The sequence below is a fragment of the Bos taurus genome, chromosome 22 (genome assembly GCF_002263795.3).
Source record: "Bos taurus isolate L1 Dominette 01449 registration number 42190680 breed Hereford chromosome 22, ARS-UCD2.0, whole genome shotgun sequence".
Taxonomy (NCBI): domain Eukaryota; kingdom Metazoa; phylum Chordata; class Mammalia; order Artiodactyla; family Bovidae; genus Bos; species Bos taurus.
In genome coordinates, this window is record NC_037349.1 from 32,200,191 (window position 1) to 32,226,913 (window position 26,723).

Sequence of the window (26,723 nt, forward strand, 5' to 3'; positions counted from 1 at the left end):
TAAAGTTTTGGAAACATCCAGGACGAGGCCGTGTGTGTTGAAATGGATTTGTGTCTGTGTGTGTTTACTCTTTTTCATTATGGAAAATAGCCCCAAGCCAGTGTAAGCTGATTGCGAGTAGTTCTCTGAAAGTCATTCCGTTAAGGAAACAGAGGGCAGAGAGCAGAGTGAGATGTTTCCTCCCACCCCTGTAAAACAGGGTCAGTCAGGGACCCCCGCTTCTGTGTTCTACCAGCTGCAAGTCCCCGCCCGTGCCCAGCCCAGGGTGTGGAAGCTGGCAGTTTCTGCAGTTCTCGTCAGCGCTGACTGTCAAGTGATCTCTGTTTCCTGTGCCCGGCCCTGTGGTTAAGCTCTGGAAGGTGCCCTCTTTGGCCTGACCAATGCTGACAAACGTTTCAGACCCCTGGCTTTCTCTTCGTGGCACTCTGTGGAAGTTGATTATCATTCTGACCCTGGCCCAGATCATTCCCATCCCCTGGAAATAAGGATGGATGGACCCTTTGGATTTGCCTGGATTCCTGGGAGGAAAAAAAACTTTCTTTCTGCTCTTCATTAGTGTTTAATTAAAAGCTTGCTATCCCTAAGTCTTTGGCTATGTCCAAGCTTTTTAAAATTCTGCAAGCACAGACAATATAAAGAGAGTTTGACCCGTTGAGTTACAAGAGCTGGGTTATGGTGTCTAATTATCAACCTCAAATAATGACGGAATCATTCGGAGAAGGCAATGGCAACCCACTCCAGTAGTCTTGCCTGGAAAGTCCCATGGATGGAGGAGCCTGGTGGGTTGCAGTCCATGGAGTCGCTAAGAGTCCGGCACGACTGAGCAACTTTACTTTCACTTTTCAGTTTCACGCATTGGAGAAGGAAATGGCAACCCACTCCAGTATTCTTGCCTGGAGAATCCCAGGGACAGAGGAGCCTATGGGTTCTCACAGAGTCGGACACGACTGAAGTGACTTAGCAGCAGTAGCAGCATAATCTTTCAGAACAAAAAGGAATATGAGGCATTTACAAAATATTTCCTGAAGACAAAGTGCACTTACTTTTAACCAATAGTTAAATATCAGCTTTTAAATGTAATCAGAGTTTTAAGTTTGAAGCAGTTTGGTTCAGGATATGAAGAATTTTAACCATCAACTCATATTTAAATTTATGGGGTCTTTCCTTCCTTAAGATTTTGTATATTAATCTTTCTAGGTATTGATGCCAGATATAGTTCCAGCTAAGCTCATGAGATTTTTTCCTGTCAAATTCCTTCTGGAAATGAGATTTCTTTTAGTGAATGTATTTTTCCTTTAATAAACTTCAGAAACCAACTCTGAGTTTGAAAAAAATTTTTTCTGAGATGTTAGTGCCAGAGTCTGAACAGTGCCCTTTATTCACTACCAAATTGCATCAGTTTAAGTTTTTTTTTTTCAGGCTCAGGCATTACATTAGGTCACAAATATAGCAAAAACTTGCCACACCTTTATGCTGTGTATTGTGTGTTTTAAGTATTTAATTATGTCTTTCTATCCTTTTCTTCCCCACCCTCTTTTTTGGTATACTTTCTCTGCGTCAAATAGGTCACACTTAAATGTGTAAATAAATAACATATGTGTGTGTATACATGTATATATGAAAAATGTATAAATACACGTACACATATGTGCATGTGTGTTTATATATGTCACTGTATCTGAAGTTTTTCCCCAAAATAAGACCACGAGCCAAATATTTACCAGACATCACTTTTCTTCCCCTAATCTTCAACATCACTTCTAAATTTATATTATAGCCCTGAAGTAAATATCTAGTACCAATAATATGGTTGGGTTCCATAATAGATTGTATTCTTCAGGAAGTTGCTATCAATTTTGATGAAGTCCAGCAAATGAAGATTTGGTCAACAATGTCACTTGTTTCCCTTGGTTTAAAAATGAAGAAAATACAAAATCAGAGAACTGGTCGTGTGTTCCTGGTCACCTTCTGCATTGGCTCAGCTCACTGATCTGTGAAGTGAGGCCTTGGCATGGGCTGCCATACTGGAGGCTGCTGGGTGGTCAGTAAACAGCAGTAGGGCAATTCACTCAAAGTGCAGCTCTTGCGTCTACCCCTTCCCCAGCAGCTCCATCCAAGGAGGACCAGGTGGGTAGTTAAGAGCTTGAGGGACCTGTGAGGAAAAAGAGGAAGCAGCCTTCCTTGGCCCATGCAGCTTCATTTATTATTTACAGATATTAATGACATCAGTCTGTTTTAATGGAACATGTAATGAGATGAACAGCTTTATCTATTTCCTTTGAGTGATTTGCACATACCCTTTGGGAGCTAAGGATGTTGGAATCAGATAAATATGAGCTCTAATCCTGTTCCTTATGCCTTCCTGGTTGTATCACCCAAAGCTTAATACCTCATTCTTTTGAGCCTCAGTTTCCTCATCTATGAAATGGGAACATAATATATCATCATACTGTTGCCAGCTGTTTTTTGTTTAGTTTTGATTTTTTGGCCATGCCATGCAGCATATAGGATATTAGCTCCCTGACCAGGGATTGAACCCCTGCCCCGTACATTAAGAGCACAGAGTTCTAACCATTGGACTACCAGGGAGGTCCCTGTTGCCAGGTTTAAGGGAAAGGATGCCCTTGTGACTGCTCATAATGGTGTCTAGAACATTGTTGGGGGCCAGAATGAGGCACTCCGCCGGTGGCAAAGGTCATGAGGAAGGAGGCTTGACATACGCAAAGGCGGGATCGAGCCTCAGGAGTCCCCCTGGAAATCCTCGAGCATCTACCCCCATAACCAGAGCCTGCCTGCTTTACTACTTTGTGCTCCCACCTACACCTCTGACTTTACAGGGGGCTGTCCCCCACCACCTCTTTCGGAGAAGGAGTTAAACTAGAGCTCCAGTTAATAAAAACTCCTGGGCGTGACAAGAGTGTTTTAACCTACAAACTCCTCTGAAGGTTCTCTAGCCTGCCTGACAGGCTTGTCTGGCCACATGTGATTGCTCACAGCCTCCCAACCGTGAGAGGCACGAGATGCTTTAAACCTTCTAAAAACAGGTTCCTTAGAAAAGTTAGAAAACTATTAGTATAAGTATAATGGGCTGATTAGAAATTGTATTGGTGAAGGGTTTTTCATTTGTTGAGCCAATGTTTGTTGCTAAGTCTCCATATCCCCTGCCCTTACACACATTAATGAATATATAGAAGAAATAAGTATTAACCTTTGATATTAATCACATTAGACCTTAGGCTAAGTAAATTCTTTCCTTAACTAAAACCCACTACACCCTCACCCTATAGGAATGTAACTTTATTTGGGTGGCATCTGTTTTGAGAATAATCACCCCTGGAGAAATAAGTGTCCTGGTTGACTGACCGCTGTCACAAGGAGAGGGTCATAAATTGTCAGCAGGCCCCCTGGCCAGAAGATGATGTAACACCCCTAAGACCTCTGTATACATTTGTATGAAGCACCTGACTTTGATAAAAGTCAGGACTGCTGACCCCGCGTGACTTTTGCATAACATCTCAGTGTATAAAAGTAGACCATGGAAAATAAAGAACTGGGATCAGTTTCTCGAAATGCTGGTCTCCCCATGTCGCTCGCTCTCTCACTCTGGCTGAGTCTCCATCTGGAGCGCGGAACCCACCAAGCTTACTAATTTTGCCTGGGCTTCTAAGATCCGACCGGGGAGGCCTCAGTGTCTCCTCTCCTTCGGGAGAACGGAAGGATGCCTGTGGCCTACGTAAGTGGTGCAAACTTCTTGTCTTGAAGTTTTATTGGTCTCCCGCGTAAACCAAGCTACTCAGCCTCTTTTCTCCACTGAATTTTCCTACTGAGCTATCCTCATTCTATTACTCTTTACATCTCTAATTAATATCTAATTGAAGCTATTGTATCCTGATCCTCGCCATCGCCATCCCCGCTTCAAATACCCTGGATCAGCCGGGGCTGGACCCCGGCAGAACGACTAGAACACAGTACATTGTAGTTTAGGGAAAAGGCCTTGGTACTGAAATACGCCAAAAAAAGACAAATGTTAGAAATGGGATACTCACTTCCTCTCTCATCTCAATGAAGTTATCTTAAATAAGGATAAGAGATGAGGTGGATATTTTGAAGCAGAATTTAATTATAATCTGATAAATTGTTACAACCTTTTCATAGAAGAGTTTAGTTGTATCTAATCAAAACGTAAGATATGTGCCCTGTTTGATCAAACATTTCCATTTCAGGAAGTTGTCTGAAGGGCGTAATGGAACATGTGTAAGGATTTTCATAGCAGAATGATTTGAAATAGCAAACCAGTGGAGACATGAATAGGAGGATGATTAGTAGAATGATAATCCCTCCAAAGCATGGGATTCTGTGACATCAGTAGAAAAAGTGAAGTAGACCTATACGTCACAGCCTCCCAGAATTGTCACTGATCTATTTTGGGGTGAAAATAAACACAAAAGACAGAACACTATACAGGATGTGTGTGTGTGTGTATGTATGTATGTGTCTATAGAGGTGGTGCCTGTGGTAAAGAACCTGCCAGTGCAGGAGATGTAAGAGACACAGGTTCGATCACTGGGTTGGGAAGATTCCCTGGAGGAAGGCATGGCAACCCACTCCAGTATTCTTGCCTGGGAAATCCCATGGACAGAGGAGCCTGGCAGGCTATAGTCCATAGAGTCGCACAGAGTCAGACACGACTGAACTGACTTAGCATGTGGCACATAACAGAGAGACAAAAAGACATAAATAAATGTGAGAAGTGTGTATCTATGTTCTTGTACATGAGAGAACAGGGTTGGAAATACATAGACCAAACCATTTATAACGTTTACCCCAGGGAAAGGTCAGTAGACAAAGGGAAAGGTTTCTGCTTCTTTTACTTCAGTCATTCTGAATTTCAATTGCCTACAGCAAGGATATATGTGATTTTTTAAAAACTTCCTATTCAAAACATCTGATCCAGGCTGTTGTGTACAGTGTTTCTGGGGAGCAGGAATGTGTTTAGTTTAGCCTTGTGTCACAGCACCTGGCATGTAGCAGTGTCTCTGCACGAGTATTATTTTTGTGTCTAATGATGACTACTAGCCATTACTGACGCAATTACTGCTGTTACCCAAAGAGTGTGTGGTGGAGTCTGGCTGCTCGCTGCCCAAAAGCCAATAAACAGGCCACATTGGTGGAAAGGGAAGTTTGCTCTATTTCAGATGCCGGCAACTGGGTGGTGAGGGTGGTGGCCTCACCAGCAACCAGTGGGGCAAGAGCTTTTATAGACAGAAAGAGGGAGCTACTGGCAGAAATGGCACAAGTCCACTCTGACAGTCATCTTCAAATTGGTCATTGCTGGTCTGACCAGCATCATCTTGATTGATTGAGGTATAGTTAATCTTCCCAGAGTTCATTTGTTCCCATTTCTCTGAGGCCAGTTCTAGGAACTGTGGAAGCTTATGTCTTGGATCAGAAGATGAGATGGCTAGATGGCATCATCATGAAATGTTCATGCAATGAACGTGAACTTAAGCAAACTTCCGGAGATGGTGAGGGACAGGGAGGCCTGGCGTGGTGCTGTCCATGAGGTCACAGAGTCAGACACAACTGGACGACTGAACAGTAACACGAATGTTGTGAGTACAGTCTGGTCATCGTGAAGTTAACTTCTCCACCTGGTATTTTAGTATCTATAAGACATATCACAGGATATGGCACAGAATATTATCTATAGCCCTTGAGAAAGATCTTAAGGTCCTTGACTGTGCTTAATGACTACATTATTATTATTTAGCCTCCTTTGTTTTCCTTTGTTTCCGCATTTCTCATTTCTCTGATTAAATTCGCTCTTTGACTAAAGTTTACGAAAGACAATAGACAGACAGAGGCCATGGTGTGTGGGGGGGCAGGGGTAGGGAGCAGTGGCAAGGACCATAGGGTCTTGCTTCTTTCACTGCCAGGGAAATCCTGACAGTCCAATGCCTAAGACTTCACCTTTAAATGCAGAAGGTGCAGCTTTGATCCCTAGTCAGGGAACTAGGATCCTACATGATTGTGGCCAAAAAACTGAAACTTAAAACAAAAGTAATATTGTAACAAATGCAACAGACACTGGAAAAATCAGATCAGATCAGATCAGATCAGTCACTCAGTCGTGTTCGACTCTTTTCGACCCCATGAATCGCAGCACGCCAGGCCTCCCTGTCCATCACCAACTCCCGGAGTTCACTGAGACTCAAGTCCGTCGAGTCAGTGATGCCATCCAGCCACCTCATCCTCTGTTGTCCCCTTCTCCTCCTGCCCCCAATCCCTCCCAGCATCAGAGTCTTTTCCAATGAGTCAGCTCTTCACACGAGGTAGCCAAAGTACTGGAGTTTCAGCTTTAGCATCATTCCTTCCAAAGAAATCCCAGGGCTGATCTCCTTCAGAATGGACTGGTTGGATCTCCTTGCAGTCCAAGGGACTCTCAAGAGTCTTCTCCAACACCACAGTTCAAAAGCATCAATTCTTCGGCTCTCAGCCTTCTTCACAGTCCAACTCTCACATCCATACATGACCACAGGAAAAACCATAGCCTTGACTAGACGGACCTTTCTTGGCAAAGTAATGTCTCTGATTTTGAATATGCTATCTAGGTTGGTCATAACTTTCCTTCCAAGGAGTAAGCGTCTTTTAATTTCATGGCTGCAGTCACCATCTGCAGTGATTTTGGAGCCCAGAAAAATAAAGTCTGACACTGTTTCCACTGTTTCCCCATCTATTTCCCATGAAGTGATGGGACCTGATACCATGATCTTCGTTTTCTGAATGTTGAGCTTTAAGCCAACTTTTTCACTCTCCACTTTCACTTTCATCAAGAGGCTTTTGAGTTCCTCTTCACTTTCTGCCATAAGGGTGGTGTCATCTGTATATCTGAGGTTATTGATATTTCTCCCGGCAATCTTGATTCCAGCTTGTGTTTCTTCCAGTCCAGCGTTTCTCATGATGTACTCTGCATATAAGTTAAATAAACAGGGTGACAATATACAGCCTTGACGAACTCCTTTTCCTATTTGGAACCAGTCTGTTGTTCCATGTCCAGTTCTAACTGTTGCTTCCTGACCTCCATACAGATTTCTCAAGAAGCGGATCAGGTGGTCTGGTATTCCCATCTCTTCCAGAATTTTCCACAGTTTATTGTGATCCACACAGTCAAAGGCTTTGGCATAGTCAATAGAGCAGAAATAGATGCTTTTCTGGAACTCTCTTGCTTTTTCCATGATCCAGCGGATGTTGGCAATTTGACCTCTGGTTCCTCTGCCTTTTCTAAAACCAGCTTGAACATCAGGAAGTTCACAGTTCACATATTGCTGAAGCCTGGCTTGGAGAATTTTGAGCATTACTTTACTAGTGTGTGAGATGAGTGCAATTGTGCGGTGGTTTGAGCATTCTTTGGCATTGCCTTTCTTTGGGATTGGAATGAAAACTGACCTTTTCCAGTCCTGTGGCCACTGCTGAGTTGTCCAAATTTGCTGGCATATTGAGTGCAGCACTTTTACAGCATCATCTTTCAGGATTTGGAATAGCTCAACTGGAATTCCATCACCTCCACTAGCTTTGTTTGTAGTGATACTTTCTAAAGCCCACTTGACTTCATATTCCAGGATGTCTGGCTCTAGGTCAGTGATCAAAAAAATATTTTTTTAAAGCAGTATTTGTATTCATTGGGGAACCATAGAATTTTTTATGGTTAAAGTAAGTCCATACATTTTTTTTATAGAGACGCATGGTTTTTAGTCAAAGTCTTTTATTAATGGTGTATATTCACCATATATTTTCTAAACATATATGACTCACATACTACAGTAATGTAAAATTTTACAGAGGTGAGATCATTCTATACATCTTAGTTTGAAATGTATTTACTTACATATTTTAGATACTGATCTATCTCATTATTTTTTTATAACCATTGTGTATTCAATGGTATGAATGTACCTCAATTAATTTCACCAATCCCCTATTAATAAACATTTAGGTTGTTTCTAGATTTTACTAAGACAGAGGTTACCATGAACATCCTTATGTAAAACATTTGTGGGAGAATTTCTGGAAGATACATACCTTGTTGGGAAGGACATTGAATTTTCAAAAAGTTGTACCAATTTCTGGTGCCACTGAGTGAGCAAGAACCCTTCTTTTCCATATCGTAGCCAACAACTTTTGATTTATACTGTGGTACTAGCGGAAAAAAAAAATGTTTTATATTTGTTTTCATTTTATCTCCTTACTTAGTGAAACTGCTTTTCAAAGCTTTCCTGAGGGTCCTGATTCTTGGAACACTGGAATTGTACGTGTCCGAGAGTGTCAGGAATGCTTCCCAGGTGGCGCTAGTGGTAAAGAACCTAACCTGTCTGCCAGTGCAGGAGACATAAGAGACATGGGTTCCATCCCTGGGTTGCAAAGATCCCCTGGAGGAGGGCATGGCAGCGCACTGCAGTATTCTGGCAGCCCACTCCAGTATTCTTGCCTGAAGAATCCCATGAACAGAGGAGCCTGGCAGGCTACAGTCCGCGGGGTTGCAAAGAGTTGGACATGGCAGAAGCGACTTAACATGAAGCAAGAGAGGGTCAGGGGAAGCATACTCTGCATTTCATCACAGTATAAATTAGTTTGCATGCTTTAGAGCAAATTGTAGTCTCTTAGGAAGTGTTTGTCCTCTCATAGTGATACAGAATTTCCTTGTATAGTTAAAATAAGTTTGTGTAGAGCATTGCTGGTTGAAATCCAAGTATCACAAAGACAGATTTTCATGTAGTCTCTCTGCCATGTACTATATAAAGTCTTAGGATTTACAAATAGCTGAGAATAGTTATTTCTTTTCACATCCATCATACTCTGGTTTCATACCATGGTTTCCCCACGTAGTATTTAGTGGAGTTCAGAAATCTTGTTTTATTCTTATCTGTAAACATTCTCAACTTCATTTAGATTAGCTTGAAAGAGATCACCAAGGCTTTAATTTTTTTTTTTTTTTTAACAAGGGATAAAGCTTAGGGCGGGAGAACAGAACCATGCACCATTTATTTTCCCTTTTTCGCCTTTTTTCTTTTGAATGTCTGAGGCCTGTAAGCTTATTTGGCTCTCTAAATCCATATTTATTAACTTAAATATAATTTAGCCAGAGTTGAATTGTTGCAGTGAGATTTCATAGCAACAAGCGACCATGAAACTGTCATTTGTCTCTTTTTGGGGAGGCACCAGAACTGATTACTTGGGAGACGATTTGTGCTCTTAATGTCATGGTGATTTGAGATTGCACCCTGAAGGTGAGGATGGGGTGACCTGAAGATTCATTTGTGTACAGGCTTTCTTAAGGGCCAGCCTAACTGAGAGGTAAATTGAAATGACTAGAGGAAGCCCCTCAAAGAGGGCGTTTGTCATGTGTTAGCTGGGCAGCACTCGCTGTCGGCGTTCTGTTAAACACGCCAACTCCCTTCTGGAGGTGCCACCAGGCAAATGGCTAAAAGGCAGTTCTGCATGCAAGCTTCCTACCATGGCCACCAAGGGGGCCAGATTATCCTGTCTGCTCCCTGTTCACCCAGGGGGGCAAGCCCAAGACCTCAACTTGGCCTGTGATACCCCTGTGCTCCTGCGCTCTGAGTTCTGAGCTAGAGGAGAGAACCATGAAAAGAGCAGTGGGGGCAGGACACAGACAAGGTAGTTGTATGACATGGAATACAACTCCAGGTGTTTGCTCCCTTATGGGTTCTCTTGTTTCCTGTTCATCTTCTAAGCCTGCTTACAAGGGCCATGTCTTTTTTCCTTCTTCTATCCTGAGAGGTCTTAACTGGCTCAGAGATCAATATCACCTCCCATGTGTCTTGAGAATATCCTGACTGATCCTGAAGCCAGTCCTTACTGCTGTTTTCCATGTCGTAGAGTACACTGTTGTTGCTGCTGTTGTTTAGTCACCAAGTTGTGTGTGCTCAGTCACTCAGTCGTGTCCAACTCTTTGCAACCCAATGGACTATAGCCCACCAGGCTCCTCTGTCCATGGCATTTCCCAGGCAAGAATCCTGGAAGGGGTTGCAGTTTCCTTCTTCAGGGGATCTTCCCAACCCAGGGATTGAACCCAGGGATGGAACCTGCGTCTCCTGCTTGGCAGGCAGATTCTTTACCACAGAGCCACCAGGGAAGCCCCATAGAGTACATACATGGTGCTAATGTTTGTGTGGTACCAGGGTAAATGTATATGACGCTGCTCAGAGCTTGAGGTGACAATCTGCAGGATCTTAGGCTGCCTTGAGGGCTGAGCAGACCAGTAGCTCAGGATACCCTTCCCCCTGTTACATCCACAAACAGGTTGTGAAGCTGTGGTCAAAGCTAATCATGATGACCTTATTCCTTTTGCTCATGATTGGTTTAGGGTAAGCATATGACCTAGGTGTGGCCAATGGCACGCAAGGCATTGATGCATTTATTGAGAAGCTCTTTTTACTCCTAAAAAGAGACATAGAGAAAGAGATAGTCCTTCTTTTGGAGTAAGGATGTGGTACTTGGAAGAGTGACCACTATATGCAACCATGAGAAAATGTTAGTTTCAGGAGAACATGCTGAGTGGAAAAAATGGAAGGAATTTGGGACTTTGATGGCAGTGCTATTCTGTGGACCTCACCAACCTTGGAGCTACCCTCCCTTTAGATAGTAAGATAATCGATTCATAACGTTGAAGTTGTTTTTACTTAGATTTTGTTTGTTGTTGTTCTTCAGTTGCTAAGTCATTTCCGACTCTTTTCAACCCCGTAGACTGCAGCATGCCAGGCTCCCCTGTCCTTCACTATCTCCCGGAGTTTGCTCAAACTTACGTTCATTGAGTCGGTAATGCCATCCAACCATCTCATCCTCTGTCGCCCAGTCCTCCTCCTGCCCTCAATCTTTCCCAGCATCAGGGTCTCTTCCAATGAGTTGACTCTTCCAGTCAGGTGGCCAAAGTATTGGAGCTTTCATCATCAGTCCTTCCAATGAATATTCAGGGTTGGTTTCCTTTAGGACTGACTAGTTTGGTCTCCTTGCTGTCCAAGGGAATGTCAGGAGTCTTCTCCAGCTCCACAGTTTGAAAGGATCAAGTATTCAGTGTGCAGCCTTCTTTATGGTCCAACTCACATCTGTACATGACTACTGGAAGAAAATAATTTTGTCTAGATGGACCTTTGTCGGCAAAGTAATGTCTCTGCTTTTTAATATGCTGTCTGAGTTTGTCATAGCTTTTCTTCCAAAGAGCAAGTGTCTTTTAATTTCATGGCTGTAGCCACCATCTGCAGTGATTTTGGAGCCCAAGAATATAAAGTCTGTCATTGTTTCCACTTTTTTCCCATCTATTTGCTATGAAATGATGAGACCAGATGCCATGATCTTAGTTTTTTAATGTTGAGCTGTAAGCCAGCTTTTTAACTCTCTTCTTTCACTGTCATCTAGAGGCTCTTTAGTTCCTCTTCACTTTGTTTGATACTTACTACAAAAAGGATTCTGATATAAGATCTGCTCAGGACTTGAGGGTCACAACTTGTAGAAGGTTGTCCAACCAAAAAGGTGCTCAAGAAAAGAAACTTCTGAGGAAAGAATGGAATAGCTGAAGTTGTACTGGTAAAAGGAAAATGTTTAAATTCAAAGTAAGTTAGATAAAAATAGAAGGAAGCTTTTTTTAAGTGCTTTACATTAAAAATCACAAAACTTTTTTCATTAATATGATAGTGGTCTTGACCAGAAATATTTGCCAACATCTCAGCAAAACTTTAGAGAAAGGAAAGATTTTTGCAGTTTTAACAATTGCAGGAGGCAGAACTGCATATAGGTCAGAAACCTGGCCCTGGAGCCAAACTGTCTAGGTTTAGATCCTGCACCTGCTACTTCCTGCTCTATGACTTCATGTAAGTTACTTAACCTCTCTGGGCTTCATTTTTCTCATCATCTGTAAAATAAAGATAATACTAGTTCCTACCTCAAAGACGTTATTGTGTATATCTTTACAAAATATAGGAACAGCATTTGGTGTATATGTACCATGTAAGGGTTTGCTAGTATTAGTTAGCAGTTATCATCAGGTGGCACTAGTGGTTAAGAATCTGCCTTCCATCCCTGGGTCAGGAAGATTCCCTGGAGAAGGGAATGGCAACCCACTTGAGTACTCTTGCCTGAGATATCCCATGGACCGAGGAGCCTCGTGGGCTACAGTCCATAGGGTTACGAAGAGTTGGACACAACTGAGTGCTCGAGCACACACACACAGCATAAACGATCATCCAAATCTGCTGCTGCTGCTGCTGCTAAGTCGCTTCAGTCGTGTCCGACTCTGCGCGACCCCATAGACGGCAGCCTACCAGGCTCCTCCGTCCTTGGGATTCTCCAGGCAAGAACACTGGAGTGGGTTGCCATTTCCTTCTCCAATGCGTGAATGTGAAAAGTGAAAGTAAAGTCACTCAGTCGTGTCCGACTCTTAGCGACCCCATGGACTGCAGCCTACCAGGCTCCTCCGTCCATGGGATTTTCCAGACAAGAGTACCGGAGTGGGGTGCCCTTGCCTTCTCCGCATCCAAACCTATGCACATGTTAAAAAAAAAAAAAAAAGTCACTTAAACACAGGTGCTTCTATGACTACACAGTCACTAAAATGGCTAAAATAAGGTCTGTTATACTAAGTGTTGGCAAAGACCTCTCATACATTACTGATGGGAGTGTAAAATGGTGTGGCCCTTTTGGGAAATCGGGCTTCCCTGGTGGCTCAGACAGTAAAGAATCCGCCTGCAATGCAGGAGACCTGGGTTCGATCACTGGGTTTGGAAGATCCCCTGGAGGAGAGCATGGCAACCCACTCCAGTATTCTTGCCTCGAGAATCCCCATGGACAGAGGAGCCTGGTGGGCTATAGTCCATGGGTTCACAGATAGTCAGACACGACTGAGAGACTGACGCTTAACACTTTGGGAAATGGACAGTTTCTTAAAAAATTAAACATGCATCCATCCCATGATCTGTTAGCGCCACTTCTAAGTATTTAATCAAGAGAAATAAAAATTTATATACATACTCATATACAAACACACAGACACACATACACACAAGACTTGTAAATGAATGTTCATAGCCTATTTCTTTATAATACCTCCAAACTAGAAATAGCTCAGGTTTCCATTAACAGAAGAGTAAATAAACTGTTGTATATGTATACAATAGAATACCTACTCAGCAATAAAAAATGAATTAACTGCAAATATATCCAACACCATTAATGAATTTCGAAAACATTTTGCTCAGTGAAGGAACACTCATCAAAGAATACATACGTTCTAATTCAATTCATATGATGTCCTAGAACAGGAATAGCTGATCTATGGTAATAGAAATCTATTCTAATCTATGGTAATAGAAATCTGAACAGTGGTTGCTTCTGAGAGATGGGGAAAGATTGGGCAGAGGCAATTGGGAGAATATTCTGCAAAGTTCTTTATCTCGGTAAGGGTGTGGACAATATAGGTGTATACATTTGTCAAACTTGATCAAGTTGTAATACCTAGAGGATGTATATTTTGCTATTTATAGCTCTGTTTTAAAATGAAACAAAAAACAATAGCAGATGCTGCACAGGTCTTGGAAAGTAAATGTACAAGATGAGCATCTTTTCATCCTGGGTAGCAAGAAAAATATCAAAAACTATGAGTCATGTCTGAAGGATACAGTAGTTGACTTGAGGGATTGTCTCCCAGTGGCCAATACGGGACAGTTTGAACATCGACAAAGACAACAACTTAAATTTTATTATGGCACATATAATATATCTAAATACATATGTTTATGAATACTTAAATAAAAAACCAATTTGGCTACCATTAGAAGTGCCAACTTACTATTTTGAAAACTGGTAAATAAAGGTGAAGAATTGAGCATTCGCAATCTCTGCTTTATGAATTGTACCACTTAGTAACCCATTCATGGATGAGAGGAAATTTCTCACTTGAGAAATAGTCTAGCTCAAAGTAAAGGGTGATAGAATTGGAAAGTCATCATATTGAAACCCTTAGTCAATTAAATGATCTAACTATTGAGCTAACATCACAAGGAGAGGTAGCCCAAATGAGAAAACACAGATTGGTGACCAGTGAAACCATCCTGACAAAAAGAGACCTGATTGGTATCTGACCAAGCTTTCAGGCTCAACCAACGTACAGGAAATACAGTGAACAAAATACAGTGAACAAAAATGACACCAGAGAGATGTAATCAACAGAACTCAGATGGTGGGAGAACTGGCAGAATAAACAGCCCAGTTTCTTCAACAAATAAATTATAATGAGAGCGAGACAGAGAAGAGGCAAAAAAGAGGGAAAGATGAATGGGAGAGAAACTTCTAGATTAACAGAGACCTAAGAGAAATAACAACAAAATGCATTTGTAAACAGTTTTGGATCTTGATTCAAACAAACTTGGAAAAAAAATGCCTTCAAAAATTAAGTGGAAATTTGAACACTAACTGGATATTTGATGATTATTAGTTAATATTGGGCATTTGGGGGTAATTAAAGTTTTATATTTTTTAAAAATGTCCTTAGCTTTTATATTGGAATATTTACAGATAAAATTTTTTTGACCATCTTAGATTTGCTCCAGAGTAATACATAAAAAGGACAGAAAATGGATGAGAATATTAATGAAACAAGATTAGCCATGTGTTAAAACTGTTAAAACTGGTTGATGGATACATGGAGGTTCATTATACCCATCTGTCACTTTTTGTAAGGACTTGAAATTTTCCACCATAAAAAGTTCTGTTTCGATTTCAAAGGAACACAAAGTGGGAGAAAAGGGGAAAACAAAACAAAAACCCAGAATCTGCAGAAATACAGGAAGGAAATCTAATAGCATGCCAGCATGCCTGAATGTTAACCCCTGGACGTGTTTCTCCCTGTCTGCAAGAGCCGAATGAGAAGGCTGTGTTTAAGACGGAGAGCTCTGGGTTTGAATCCTGTTCTCCTACACCCAGTTGTGAGGACTTCTCTTACCAGATCTTCTGAGCCTCTGTCTCAGCTGTAAAATGGAGATGAACAAGTACCCACTTCCTAGGGTCGCTGTCAGGATAAAAGAAGAATCTATGTAAAGCACGGGGCACAATACTTGGCACCAGTTGGCACTGAATAAATATGGGCTGTTGACTATGAGTTTACTGCATGGAACATTTAAACTCAGAAAATAAACCAATGAATATATGCACTTTTCAATGAATGCTGGAGCATTTTTGACGGCCTTTTTCTGTTTGTTTTTCCAAATACGGGAGTGAGATTAGATTTTACAGTGTCCATCACCTGAAAAACGGCAAGTGCCTTGTGGTAAAACCAAGTCACAAGTCATGGGGCTCTCATCTTGTGAAACAGATAGAAAAGGAATCCCCCATAAGGCTTGCCTTTCTCCCTTACTTTTTTCACCTCTGTTTTTCTATTTTTGGTTAAGAAAGCAAGAGAAGCCGCCTAGAACAAGAAACTTCCCTCTTTTGCTGCCTGGAGGGGAATGTGAGTAATGGACTTTTCCATCAGGGTTGTTTTTCCTGGATATGGTGTGCCCCCTCCAACTGCTGGAACACGTGATCCTGAGGGAGACCTTAAATAAACTTCAAATGTTCCTTATCAGTCAGCAGTGCTGTCCCAGTTCTAGTAAATTATGAATTTGTTTTCTGCATTTGCTGCTCTTCCTTTTTGAACAGAAGTCCTATTCATTCACAGTATGAGTTGAGCAATTTCCATATGCCCCACAGAAGGCAGAAGTGGTCCTGAACTCAGCCCCCAAATATGCACATGGCTGGCTCTTTTTTTTTTTCTTTTTCTTTTTTTGCTACAACTGGGGATTGAACCCAGGCCACAGAAGTGAATAGCAGCAGATCCTAACCACTAGACCACCAGGGAACTCCCTTGGCTGACTCATTTTTTTTTTTTTTCTTATAAATGTTTTGTTTACTGGGGTGCGGAATGGGAAGAGCTAATACAAGAGGATATGAAGAGATGTCTACCTTCCTTCCCTTGTAGCCCAACCCCATTCAGCCAGACCCTAACATACTGCACTGAAAATAAATTTCATATGCAGTAACACACAGTAACTTAAAGATCAAGGCAGCTTAACTGGGCTGTTCTCAGGCTTCCTGTGTAGCTCAGTCGGTAAAGCATCTGCCTGCAATGCGGGAGATCTGGGTGCAATTCCTGGGTCGGGAATATCCCCTGGAGAAGGAAATGGCAACCCACTCCAGTGTTCTTGCCTGGAGAATCCCATGGACAGACGAGCCTGGCAGGCTGCAGTTTGTGGGATCTCAAGAGTCGGACATGACTTTAGTGCTATCTCTTTCAGATGAAAGAACTGTTCATTTGACTTGAAAAGACACTTGTTCAAGAAAGTTTCTGCTTAAGTTTTTTCTTATATGCCTCAGGTGTTTTTTTGTGGAGGGTGGAAGAAGGGGTGGTCTTTGTTGCCCTGCAGGCTATTCTCCAGTTGTGGCAAGCGGGGGCTACTTACTAGTTGCAGTGCCTGGGCTTCTCATTGGGGTGGCCTCTCTTGTTGCAGAGCTCGGGCTCTAGAGCCTGCCAGCTTCCGTAGTTGTGGCACATGGGCTTAGTTGCTCTTAGGATTGTGGAATCTTCCTGGATCAGGGATCGAACACAGTGTCTCCTGCATTGGCAAGCAGATTCTTTGCCACTGAGCCACCAGAGAAGCCCGTCCCCTGGAGGGCTCCTTCTTCATCTTCAATCCCTCCATGACTCTTCGTTGCATCCTCCTGCTTTAGTTTCTTCATAGGTCTTAACCCTCACCTGAAATTAACCATATTTATTATTTTTTAAATTTCTTGCCCCACTCTGGACATCTCCCCCATCATCACTGTGTCCTCACCACCTAGCCCAATACCCAGCAAAACTAACTACATAATTGGTAGGAGCCAGTGCATATGGAAAAATGTGAGCCCCAGTGTTCAAAATGTATTAAAAATTACAAGACCACAGAGCATTAAGCCAAGTGTAGTGCCCTTTTTTGCAGGTATTACAACCATTATATAAGCAAACCCTCTCCCCCCAAACAGTTATTGGAATGAATGCAGATCTAAGGAAAACTATCAGGAACCTAAGGAACACTGGTGTCCGGATTGATAAATGATGGAAAACAAGACCTAGCCTGTGTGTGAAGGGGATGCATGAACCCTCAACTGCAGGGTTGCCTGTGAGGTGAGAAATGAGATGGTCATGTGGCTCCCGTTGAGAAACACTGAGTCTGGGCTGTAAATCCCCCGAGGGTCAGGACCGTAGTGTTTTCATCTTGGATTTCCCTGGCAGGGCTTCTGCACGTACATAGTGGTCCATGAATATTTGATAGGAACTGGATCAGTTCTCAAGGCAGAATTAGAGAAGGTTGAGGAGTTATGAAGGAAATATTCTTTTCTTTAATGCAAACCTCACCATATTCGGGAGATGAGCCGGTCTGAAATTAAGTTTGTCCTTTTAGTTTATGATGAGTGGTTCAGAGCTGTGCTTGGCCGTCAGAGTTTTAGAAAACTGCAGCGCTTTGCCTGTGGTGGGATTTTATGGTGTGTCTGGCATTCGTTTGATGTATGATGTGTTCTGTGATGAAAGTGATGGTTTTGTGAAAGTGCAAAGCTTCTGGTAAGGATTCCTAAGACTGTATTTCTTTAAAAATCGGGTCTACACTTTGACATTTTTTCCCCTAAAATGATGGACCTATTTCCCTTGTCCCACTTCTAGAGATAGTGAAAGCCCCACAGAGTCACCAATACTCTTGTCCAAGCTCACCAGTTAGTGATCATCCAATTATGTCACAGTTTGCATTTTATAGGCATAATTCCACTTATGCCTATATTTCATTTGGACTTACTCTGGGGGTATAATTTCATTTTCTTTTCTAAAATTTATTTCACTGCAATAGTTGATTTACAATGTAGTAGTTGTAGTTGATTTACAATGTTGTGTTAATTTCTGTGTGGTTTTTTTTTTTTTTAATTTCATTTTCAGTGGGACTCAGCAGAGCTCCCTGAGCCTGCATTTGCATCCCACATTAAGCCCTGGCCCGGGGCTGACTGTCAGAGAGGAGCCACGTGGAAGAGCAGCGGTTTCAGGTTGGGTGTAGAGAGTTGCCACTCTTCCGGTGTGCACCTTTCTATGCAAATTCTAGAGGACAGGGTCCTGTCTAACGCACAGACCACAGAGCTCCTATCTGATACCAGTGCTGCAACAGCTATCCTTTCCCCAAGACGGAATCCCTGGTACCTCAGCCTCCCAGTGTCTTTGCACCTGGGGCCCCACCCAGCTCCCCAGTTCCGTGTTGATAATCACTCATCTTATAAACAGTATTGGTCAGTTGATGAAGGGTATTTGGTTCCAGTTGTCCTGTCTCTTGTGAACTACTGTATTAGATAGAACCTTTTTGTTTGCAAACCAATTAAAAAAAATTTTAACTCGCTTAAGTAGAAGTAGAAATTATAGTGATTCAGACAGTCTTTGGATTCTGTTTATCTCCAGCTCTTCTCTCTGGCCTGAAGTACTCTGGTACTCCAGGTCTCATCCTGGCAGCTTTTTAACTCCAGAACAAAGACAGACACGCTTCTTCCCTGTTCCCTTTAACTGGGAATATAGGAGACTGGTATTTTTATTGCTATTCCTGAATCTGGGCTTCCCTGGTGCCTCAGTGGTAAAGAATCCATCTGCCACTGTAAAAGATGTGGGTTCGATCACTGGATCAGGAAGATCCCTTGGAGAAGGAAATAGCAACCCACTCCTGTATTCTTGCCTGAGAAATCCTATGGACAGAGGAACCTGGCAGACTATAGTCCATGGGGTCGCAAAAAAGAGTTGGGCATGACTTAGCAACTAAACAACAATTCCTGAATCACATGTTTATTATCCTTTGATATAGGGACATGAGGTTTCACTCTAATCATTTGGATGGTGCCCTCATGGAAAAGCAGGGATCATAATTAGAAAAGGCGAAACAGAGTTAAGATGGTTGAAAACAACACACTTAAGCTGTGATCGTATCCTGGTTTTAGTCTTCATGTGTGCTCCCACGGCCATAACCTGACCTTGCCCCAACCCTGTATTTGGTCTGTCACTTTACCTGGTCCTTCAGGTCGGCTTTAGCCTCCTGGATTTAGCTCATTCTATTGTCTTGATTATGAAACTATTTATCAAAATTCTGATTGTCCTTCAACAGTGAAAAATTCTTTCCTTATCTTTGGAAATGTCACACTAGATCTCTCCGTAGACTTTCCAACTCAGGGAGAAAAGTCACCATTTATTGAGCTTTTGCTGCTATATGTCCCCAAATAGAAGGTTCCCCCAAATATAAAGTCACTCCCCATGTTCCAACTAAGAAGATTCAAGACAAGTGTTTTACCCAGCTTGGTGTGTATGTGCGAGTGCTCAGTCATGTCTGACTCTTTGTGACCCCATGGACTGTAGCCCATCAGGCTCCTCTGTCCATGGGATTCTCCAGGCAAGAATACTGGAGTGGGTTGCCATTTCCTTCTCCAGGGGATCTTCCCAACCCAGGGATCAAACTCATGTCTCCTGCACTGGCAAGCAAATTCTTTACTACTGAGCCACTTGGGAAGTGTCTTACCCTACTTGGAGATATAAAAATTTAGGAATGTAGATGAAATAGTCCAGTATCTTCTTCCAGTACTTAAGATTATTTGCCCTGTGGATTAAGAATTTGGGTGATTGCTCTCTTGCACTTTCCCTCTTTATGAAGTACTTTTTTTCAGTCTCTCTACATGCATCTGTGTGCTGTGTTGGCCCCGAAATGTAAGCCCTTGACTGAATCATCCTTCTAGCTTACTCAAGCACGGCATCTTTGCTTCTGCCCAAGTCATTTGAGCTACAGAACTTTTTCTTTCTTGTTTTTTAATAATTGAAGTATAGTTGATTTACAGTATTGTGTTAGTTTCTGGTGTACAGCAAAGGTATTAAGTTACACATATATTTTTCATATTCTTTTCCATTATGATTTATTACAGGATATTGAATATAATTCTCTGCATTATACAATAGGACCTTGGGTTATTTATCCATTCTGTATATAATAGTTTGCTTCTGATAATCCCAAACTCCTAACCCATCTTTTCCAATTCTCCCTCCTTGGCAACCACAAGACTGTTTCTGTTTCATAGATAAGCTCATATGTGTCGTATTTTAAGTTAGACATGTAAGTGATATCATATGATGCTTATCTCTATCTCTCTCTGACTTATTTTGGTCAGTGTGATCATCTCTAGATCCACCCATGGAGCTGCAGATGGCATTATTCATTCTTTTGTATAGCTGAGTAATAGTCCATTTCATATAAGTATAACATCTTTATCCATTCATCCGTCGATGAACATTTAGGTTGTTTCCATGTCTTCAATTCTGTTGAGTTCAGTTCAGTTCAGTCACTCAGTCGTGTCTGACTCTTTGCTACCCCATGGACTGCAGCATGCCAGGCCTTCCTCTCCATCACCAACTCCCAGAGTTTACTCACTCATGTCCATTGAGTTGGTGATGCCATCCAGCCATCTCATCCTCTGTCGTCCCCTTCTCCTCCTGCCTTCAGTCTCTCCCAGCATCAGGGTCTTTTCCAATGAGTCAGTTCTTCGCAACAGATGGCCAAAGTATTGGAGTTTCAGCTTCAGCATCAGTCCTTCCAATGAATATTCAGGACTGATTTTCTTTAGGATGGACTGGCTGGATCTCCTTGCAGTCCAGGGGACTCTCAAGAGTCTTCTCCAACATCACAGTTCAAAATCATCAATTCTTCGGTTCTCAGCTTTCTTTATAGTCCAATGCTCACATCCATACTTGACTACTGGAAAAACCATAGCTTTGACTAGACAGACCTTTGTTGGCAAAGTAATGTCTCTGCTTTTTAATAACATGTCTAGGTTGGTCATAACTTTTCTTCCAAGGAGCAAGCTTCTTTTAATTTCATGGCTTCAGTCACCATCTGCAGTGATTTTGGAGCCCCAAAAAATAAAGTCTGTCACTGTTTCAACTGTTTCCCCATCTATTTGCCATGAAGTGACGGGACCAGATGCCATGATCTTAGTTTTCTGAATGTTGAGTTTTAAGCTGACTTTTTCATTCTCCTCTTTCACTTTCATCAAGAAGCACTTTAGTGCTTCCATGTCTTAGCTATTATAAATAGTACAGCACTTTTTCAGTCTCTGTGTATGTTACTTCACTGGGAGTATTATTGTGTGAGTATTTTTTCCTCCTTTATGGGGTCGCACAGAGTCAGATACAACTGAAGCGACTTAGCAGCAGCAGCAGAGTTGTATATGCATGGTCTTCCAGCATAACCACCTACTGCATGGCCAAGTAGCGTTAAGTAACCTGGTTACTCTAGCATTCAGCCCTTCCGATTCTAAGGTCACATGCCTATAATTATTATTGAATTGGCAGTAACTCCTTTGCTACCGATTTCACCAAATGATCTTTATAAGCATCCAAACTTGATATTGAATTAGGTTGTTTCAAGGTATTGTGTCTCCCCGCAACAGTACACTGTAATTCAAAGGAATTATAGTCTTTGAGTTTCTGAGGGACATTTCTGAGGGACAGGGATTTTGATAGGAGAGAGGGCACCTCTCCTTTTATTTAAATACATGGTGTATGTCTATCTGCCAGTCAGATTCCTTGTGTTTTGTATGTCCAATCTCATTTAATTCCTCCAACACCCTTAACGAGATAGGGCTTTTTATCCCCATTTTACTAAGAAGGAAACAGATTCTCAGAGAGGTCAAATAACTTACCCAAGAATATATGGCTACAAAATGCCAGGCTCGTCTGGCTCTAGAATACATGTTTTCTTAGTTACACCACACACTAGCACAAAAGTCCAGAAGATTCTTTTTTCAGATGGGAAAAACAGGGTACCACATCACAGCCTCTTACCTAGCCATTCTATAATTAAAAAGTGGGGTTTTTTTAAACTGAATTTTATATATTTTTCTCTCTACTTGACTTTGAAGTATAATGGATTTTGATTATTCCCTGTCCATTGAGTTCATTAGTAATGATTTTGAAGTGCAAATGATGAAATAAATCCTTTTTCAAGACCAAGGTCTTTCTCCCAAGATTTTCTGTTTGTGACTAACATCACTGATGCCAATTCTAATGTTATCCCATGGAATTTGGAGTTTCCTTTTGAGTGTAAATGCGAATGGTGTAGAATGGCTGTGAATAGCACAGCTGAGTTCGGTGTTATTTCTGTTTGTGTTTATTAAATTCCCTGCCTGTTCAAAATGTGTACGGACTGAAGAGCCAAAACTGAAGTTTGGATTCCTAAATGTCCTAGCCAATCTCCGAATAATTATCCAATGCAGATGATGCATGACCAATAAACAACATTTCATCATGTGTTTACACGTGTTAGGAAGAAAGGCTTTAGGTGGCCAAAAAAAAATAGCAGAAGTTTTGGGTTGTTGGTTTTTTTTTTTCCTCCCATTGCTCTCCTGACTCATGTTGAAAGGCTTTTGTTTCTAATCAAAGCAACAAACGGTAAGGTCATTTCCTTGCGATTATATGGCAGCGGAAGGCGTCGGGGTTTTTAGGTCCCTACTTCCACCAGCTTGTATTTGGAGAAAACACACACACAAGTGCTTAATACATGTGTCCTTTGTCCTGCCCGTTCTCTCCAGTCCCTTTAAATGAGCCGAGATCATGGTTCAGAGGTAAGAATAATTTCTCTTCTAATCTTTTGATTGCAGACATCGTAATGGTGCTTCTTGAGCTCTTTCTGGCATTTCTTAGAGAATCGAGGGCAGATTTTAATATTTTACAGGGGAGAATTAACTTAAGTACTAATATTTCAGAACCCGACTTTCAGAAAAGGAAACTCCAAGAAATGTTTGTCTTCACTCTTTTCAAAGAGTTATTCCTTCCCCCAAAGACCTGGATCTGCTCCAGTGTGATAGCACTGTGAAAATCATCCTTAACATTCATCTTTTGGAGGGTTTTCCTGTCATTGTGTTGAATGTTATCTCTGCCCCCTTAAAGGTCCTAAAAGGCTGATTTCTTGTTTTCAATTTCAGAACTTTGGTAATTGTTGAAGTGTATAATTCCACCTCACTGCTCCCCACAACCCCACCCCAAAACCATTCTCTTTTTTTCTTTTTTTTTAATTGTAAAGAGTTGAGCTGTTATACGGATGTGGAAAGGACAGAGCAAGGGCAGGAACGGTGTCAGTAAGCAGCATGGAAATGCTTTGAGATTTGCTGTTGTTAATCATCTCAGCACAGTGTGTTGGGAGCCATCTCTATTTCTGTGAGCATTTGGCAGGAGAGAGCCTGTGGGGGACTAGAACTCATTAGTAGCTTTTCTAAAAGGACCTTTTATCATACATCCCTGTCTTGCCTTGAAACAGCAGCAGAAAAATGGAATTCCATCCCTCAGTCTAGTTTATGAAGATTTCATGCAATCAGAATTCAGCAGTTCAAGGTAGAGACCTCAGCAATGCCATTTTCGGGGATGGCTATCAATTAATTCATAAAACCTTTATGATTTGTCAAAGGAAGTCCTACATCCTAATTAAAGGGAAGCCTTTTTTTTTTTTTTCTTTCCTCCTGTGGATTGTGGCTATGGTAAGTTCATCAAATCTAATTCTGTGCATCCATTTTTTTTTTTCCCCTCATGGGTAGAAGTTGAAAGGGAGGAGGGGAGGAAAATCTGGGTAGACTTTAGAAAACAAAGGAAATTGTCTCATCCAGGAGGCTGCAAAGCTCTTGGCTATAAGAGGAAGTCTGTGGAGGAAGTGGGTAGGATTGGGTAGAGAGACAAACGTCAAGGAAATAAATGTATCACAATAGCGGCTGGGATCCTATCCCCTTGTCATAATCCAGCACAGTAGCGTGGCCTTAGAAATCAATCAACTGTCTCTAAATCAGTCCTATCTAAAACTATTTAATGATCTGAAGGAGTAGAAAGGAATGTAACATATCCAAAATGCAGTCCTATTGCCTGGATTCTATTATGGTGACATAGACTCATGTGAGATGATCCTGCAATTAAGAATCAGGACATAAAACCTGCCTAGAAGTAAGACCATCTTGTCATGCAGCCCTTTCAGGAATCAGGAACTACATCTCTTAGCAGAGAAACTAAAATATTCCCAGAAACACCAAATTCCACTCCAGGGCACATTCTCTGTGTTCCAGTGCACCGTTTATTTGGTCATTCATTTGGAGTACACAGAAAACTGTGTACTGATGACTATTGGAATGGAGGTTATTACGGTCGAGTACCCCACCCCCACCACACCCTCGCCATGGAGAGAGGGCTCAGTAACAGTGGGAAGGGTGGGAGATGGGCGGTGGACAAATACCGCTAGTTGAGTAGGATTGTTAAATGTATTTACACTGTAGACTGTTTGAACTGGAAGAAACCTCGTAAGTCACTTTATCCAGTCCCCTCATGCTCTTACTGAGTAGTTGGAAATCCAGAGTAGTGGAGGAATGCTCCTAAGATCTCCTGTTGCATTAGGAGCAGGACACAGTCCCGGAGGCCCTCTCTCCAGAGCCCTGGTTTTATACTGTGTCCACCACAATGCTGTTTCTAGGACCACCTGGTTGCTTTGTCTGACTTCCAGTATCTCTGCATTTCATGCAGCGTGAGTTTCTTCTCATGCACTCATTTCTCTCCTGGAATAGAGAGGTGAGAGCTGCATCCCAAATGAGACTCTGCTTCTTATTATGGGCTGCTTCCAGCTGCTTCCAACTGCTGGCAGAAACCAATGAACAGGTACATGAAGGACCCCAAGAAAAGAAGCAGCCGTCTTGTCACTAGTCATAACAAGCTGCAGTACTAGATAAAAACGTACTAAAAGACTTTCTCTTTGCTTTGAAAATATTGTCCGAGCCTGAATATATTAGTTAGCTCTTAGTCGATGCGTGTCGCAAGATCATAATTCAAGAATGAGACACATTGTTTGTCCCTGATCTGGATTCCATGAAGCTCCAGTTGAGACTTCCTCTTGCTTAATGTTGGAAAACTATGAAAATTTTTAAATGAAAAACTTTTTCTAAACTGGAAAGATAAAGCTGAGTACAGGTAAAATATACAGTAATACATGTTAGTGTAATCTGACAAGGCTAGTCAAACAGTGTATCATTCCAATAAAAGCAGCAAGAGCAAAGGATGATGTTGGGCTCATTCTCTGTTTATTTTAGATGCTTTCTTTTTTTCCCTTAAAACAAGCCTTTTTAGGTGGTGCTGTAAAGTATATGTTCACTTCTGCCCTGTCTTGGTTTATTTCCTCTTTTGGTTTTCTTCTGTCCTTGCAAGTTAGAGTGAACAAGTCAGCAGAGTTTATATTTGTTGTTTCAAGATTTTACTGTATCCCACCCTTTCTGTTAGACATGTTTTATTTTCAGGTTTTGCAGTCAGGAATGAGATTAGTCCAGAAGCTGACCTTCCACAGCAGGAAATCTTTATCTAAAGAGCACTGTGAGAGAGAGTACTGGATTCCAGGTCTAGGTCTGCCTCTGACTGCTGAGCTCTGAGGTCTTGGTGAGCTGACTTTTCCCATCCAGTCCAGCCCTCCGAACCCACATTCATGGGTGAAGGCATTAGTGTAGTGCCAAGACCCCTTTTCAGCTTCGAAATTCTCTAACTTTAATCATATGAAATAACTACAGATTCTTTTTTTTGTGTGTGTATTTATTTATTTGGCTGCGTCGGGTCTTAGCTGCAACCCGAGGGATTTTCAGTCTTCATTATGGCATGCAGGATCTTTAGCGGCATTTAAACTCTTAGCTGTGTCATGTGGGACCTACTTCCCTAACCAGGGATCAAACCCTGGCTCCCTGCATTGGGAATGTGGAGTCTTAGCCACTGAATCACCAGGGAAGTCCCCTAGATTCCTTACAGACCAGTTGCATCTGTCTCTCCCTTTCTGCTGGCCACCATCTCCCTCTCCTCATTCCTCTCTTGCTCTCCTTTTCCTTTTTCTCTCCCTTCTTCCTTCCTTTCCACTGATATTTTCCTTTTCATAAAAAGAGATGCTGAGCATGGACTATAATGACTCAGAAGCCTGTTGAGCCAGGGGCAGTCCATGAGTAGGAGTGATGGGAGGACAGCAAAGTTGAAAATGGAGAAATTTCCCAGGCTGCAGACTGAAATCATAAGTGGAGGTGTTATCTAGGAAGAAATCTGGACCTTGTGGGTCATGGATACATTTCTTGTGTTGAAATTTGACACTGCTCCTTAGATTCCAAATTCCTTAGAAGTCAACACTTATTTTCTGGGGGTGTCCTGCACCAACAGCCTGCCAGACTCAGGTTTACAAAGGTGAATGAGATGCAGTGACTATATGAAGCCCCAACCAGTGGAGGGAGTGCAAATTGGAATTCTTCAGGGACTCTTGGTAAGTCTTCCAAGTTTGCCTTTTAGTTCATTTACTGCTCACTCCTGGGGAGTAGAAAAGCTGTTGATATAACATGGCTGTGAGTAGTAGAATTTAATTATGATTTTGAGGTCAAAAGATTCAACCAACAGCTGTTTTTAGGTAGAAATTGAAACATGTCAATTACAGCAAACAGTGACACCCTAAAGCATTCAGGAGTCCACTGGTAAAGGTTCTGTTTTTGGTAGGGTGTATCCATATGAAACAGGAACAGGAAGTGGCAGGAGTCTTAGCACATGAATCCTGCATGGCCACTTATGAACTGAGTAACCTTTCTGGTGTCGTGACAGA

General features: G+C 41.9%; 1 protein-coding gene across 4 annotated transcripts in view; it reads left to right on the forward strand.

Annotated features, from left to right (window-relative positions):
* The window catches only part of FRMD4B (FERM domain containing 4B), a 358,740-nt gene that overhangs the window by 177,153 nt on the left and 154,864 nt on the right, over nucleotides 1-26,723 (forward strand). The window contains exon 1 of one of the 4 annotated variants that reach the window (XM_024982740.2): nucleotides 5,070-5,612. The exons of 2 other annotated variants lie outside the window; for them this stretch is intronic. In XM_024982740.2, the coding sequence (XP_024838508.1) occupies nucleotides 5,493-5,612 (120 nt within the window). In that variant the 5' untranslated portion in view covers nucleotides 5,070-5,492. Of the gene's footprint in view, nucleotides 1-5,069; nucleotides 5,613-20,291; nucleotides 22,705-26,723 lie in introns of those variants that run through there. One more of the 4 variants, XM_005222660.5, reaches the window with a different exon arrangement.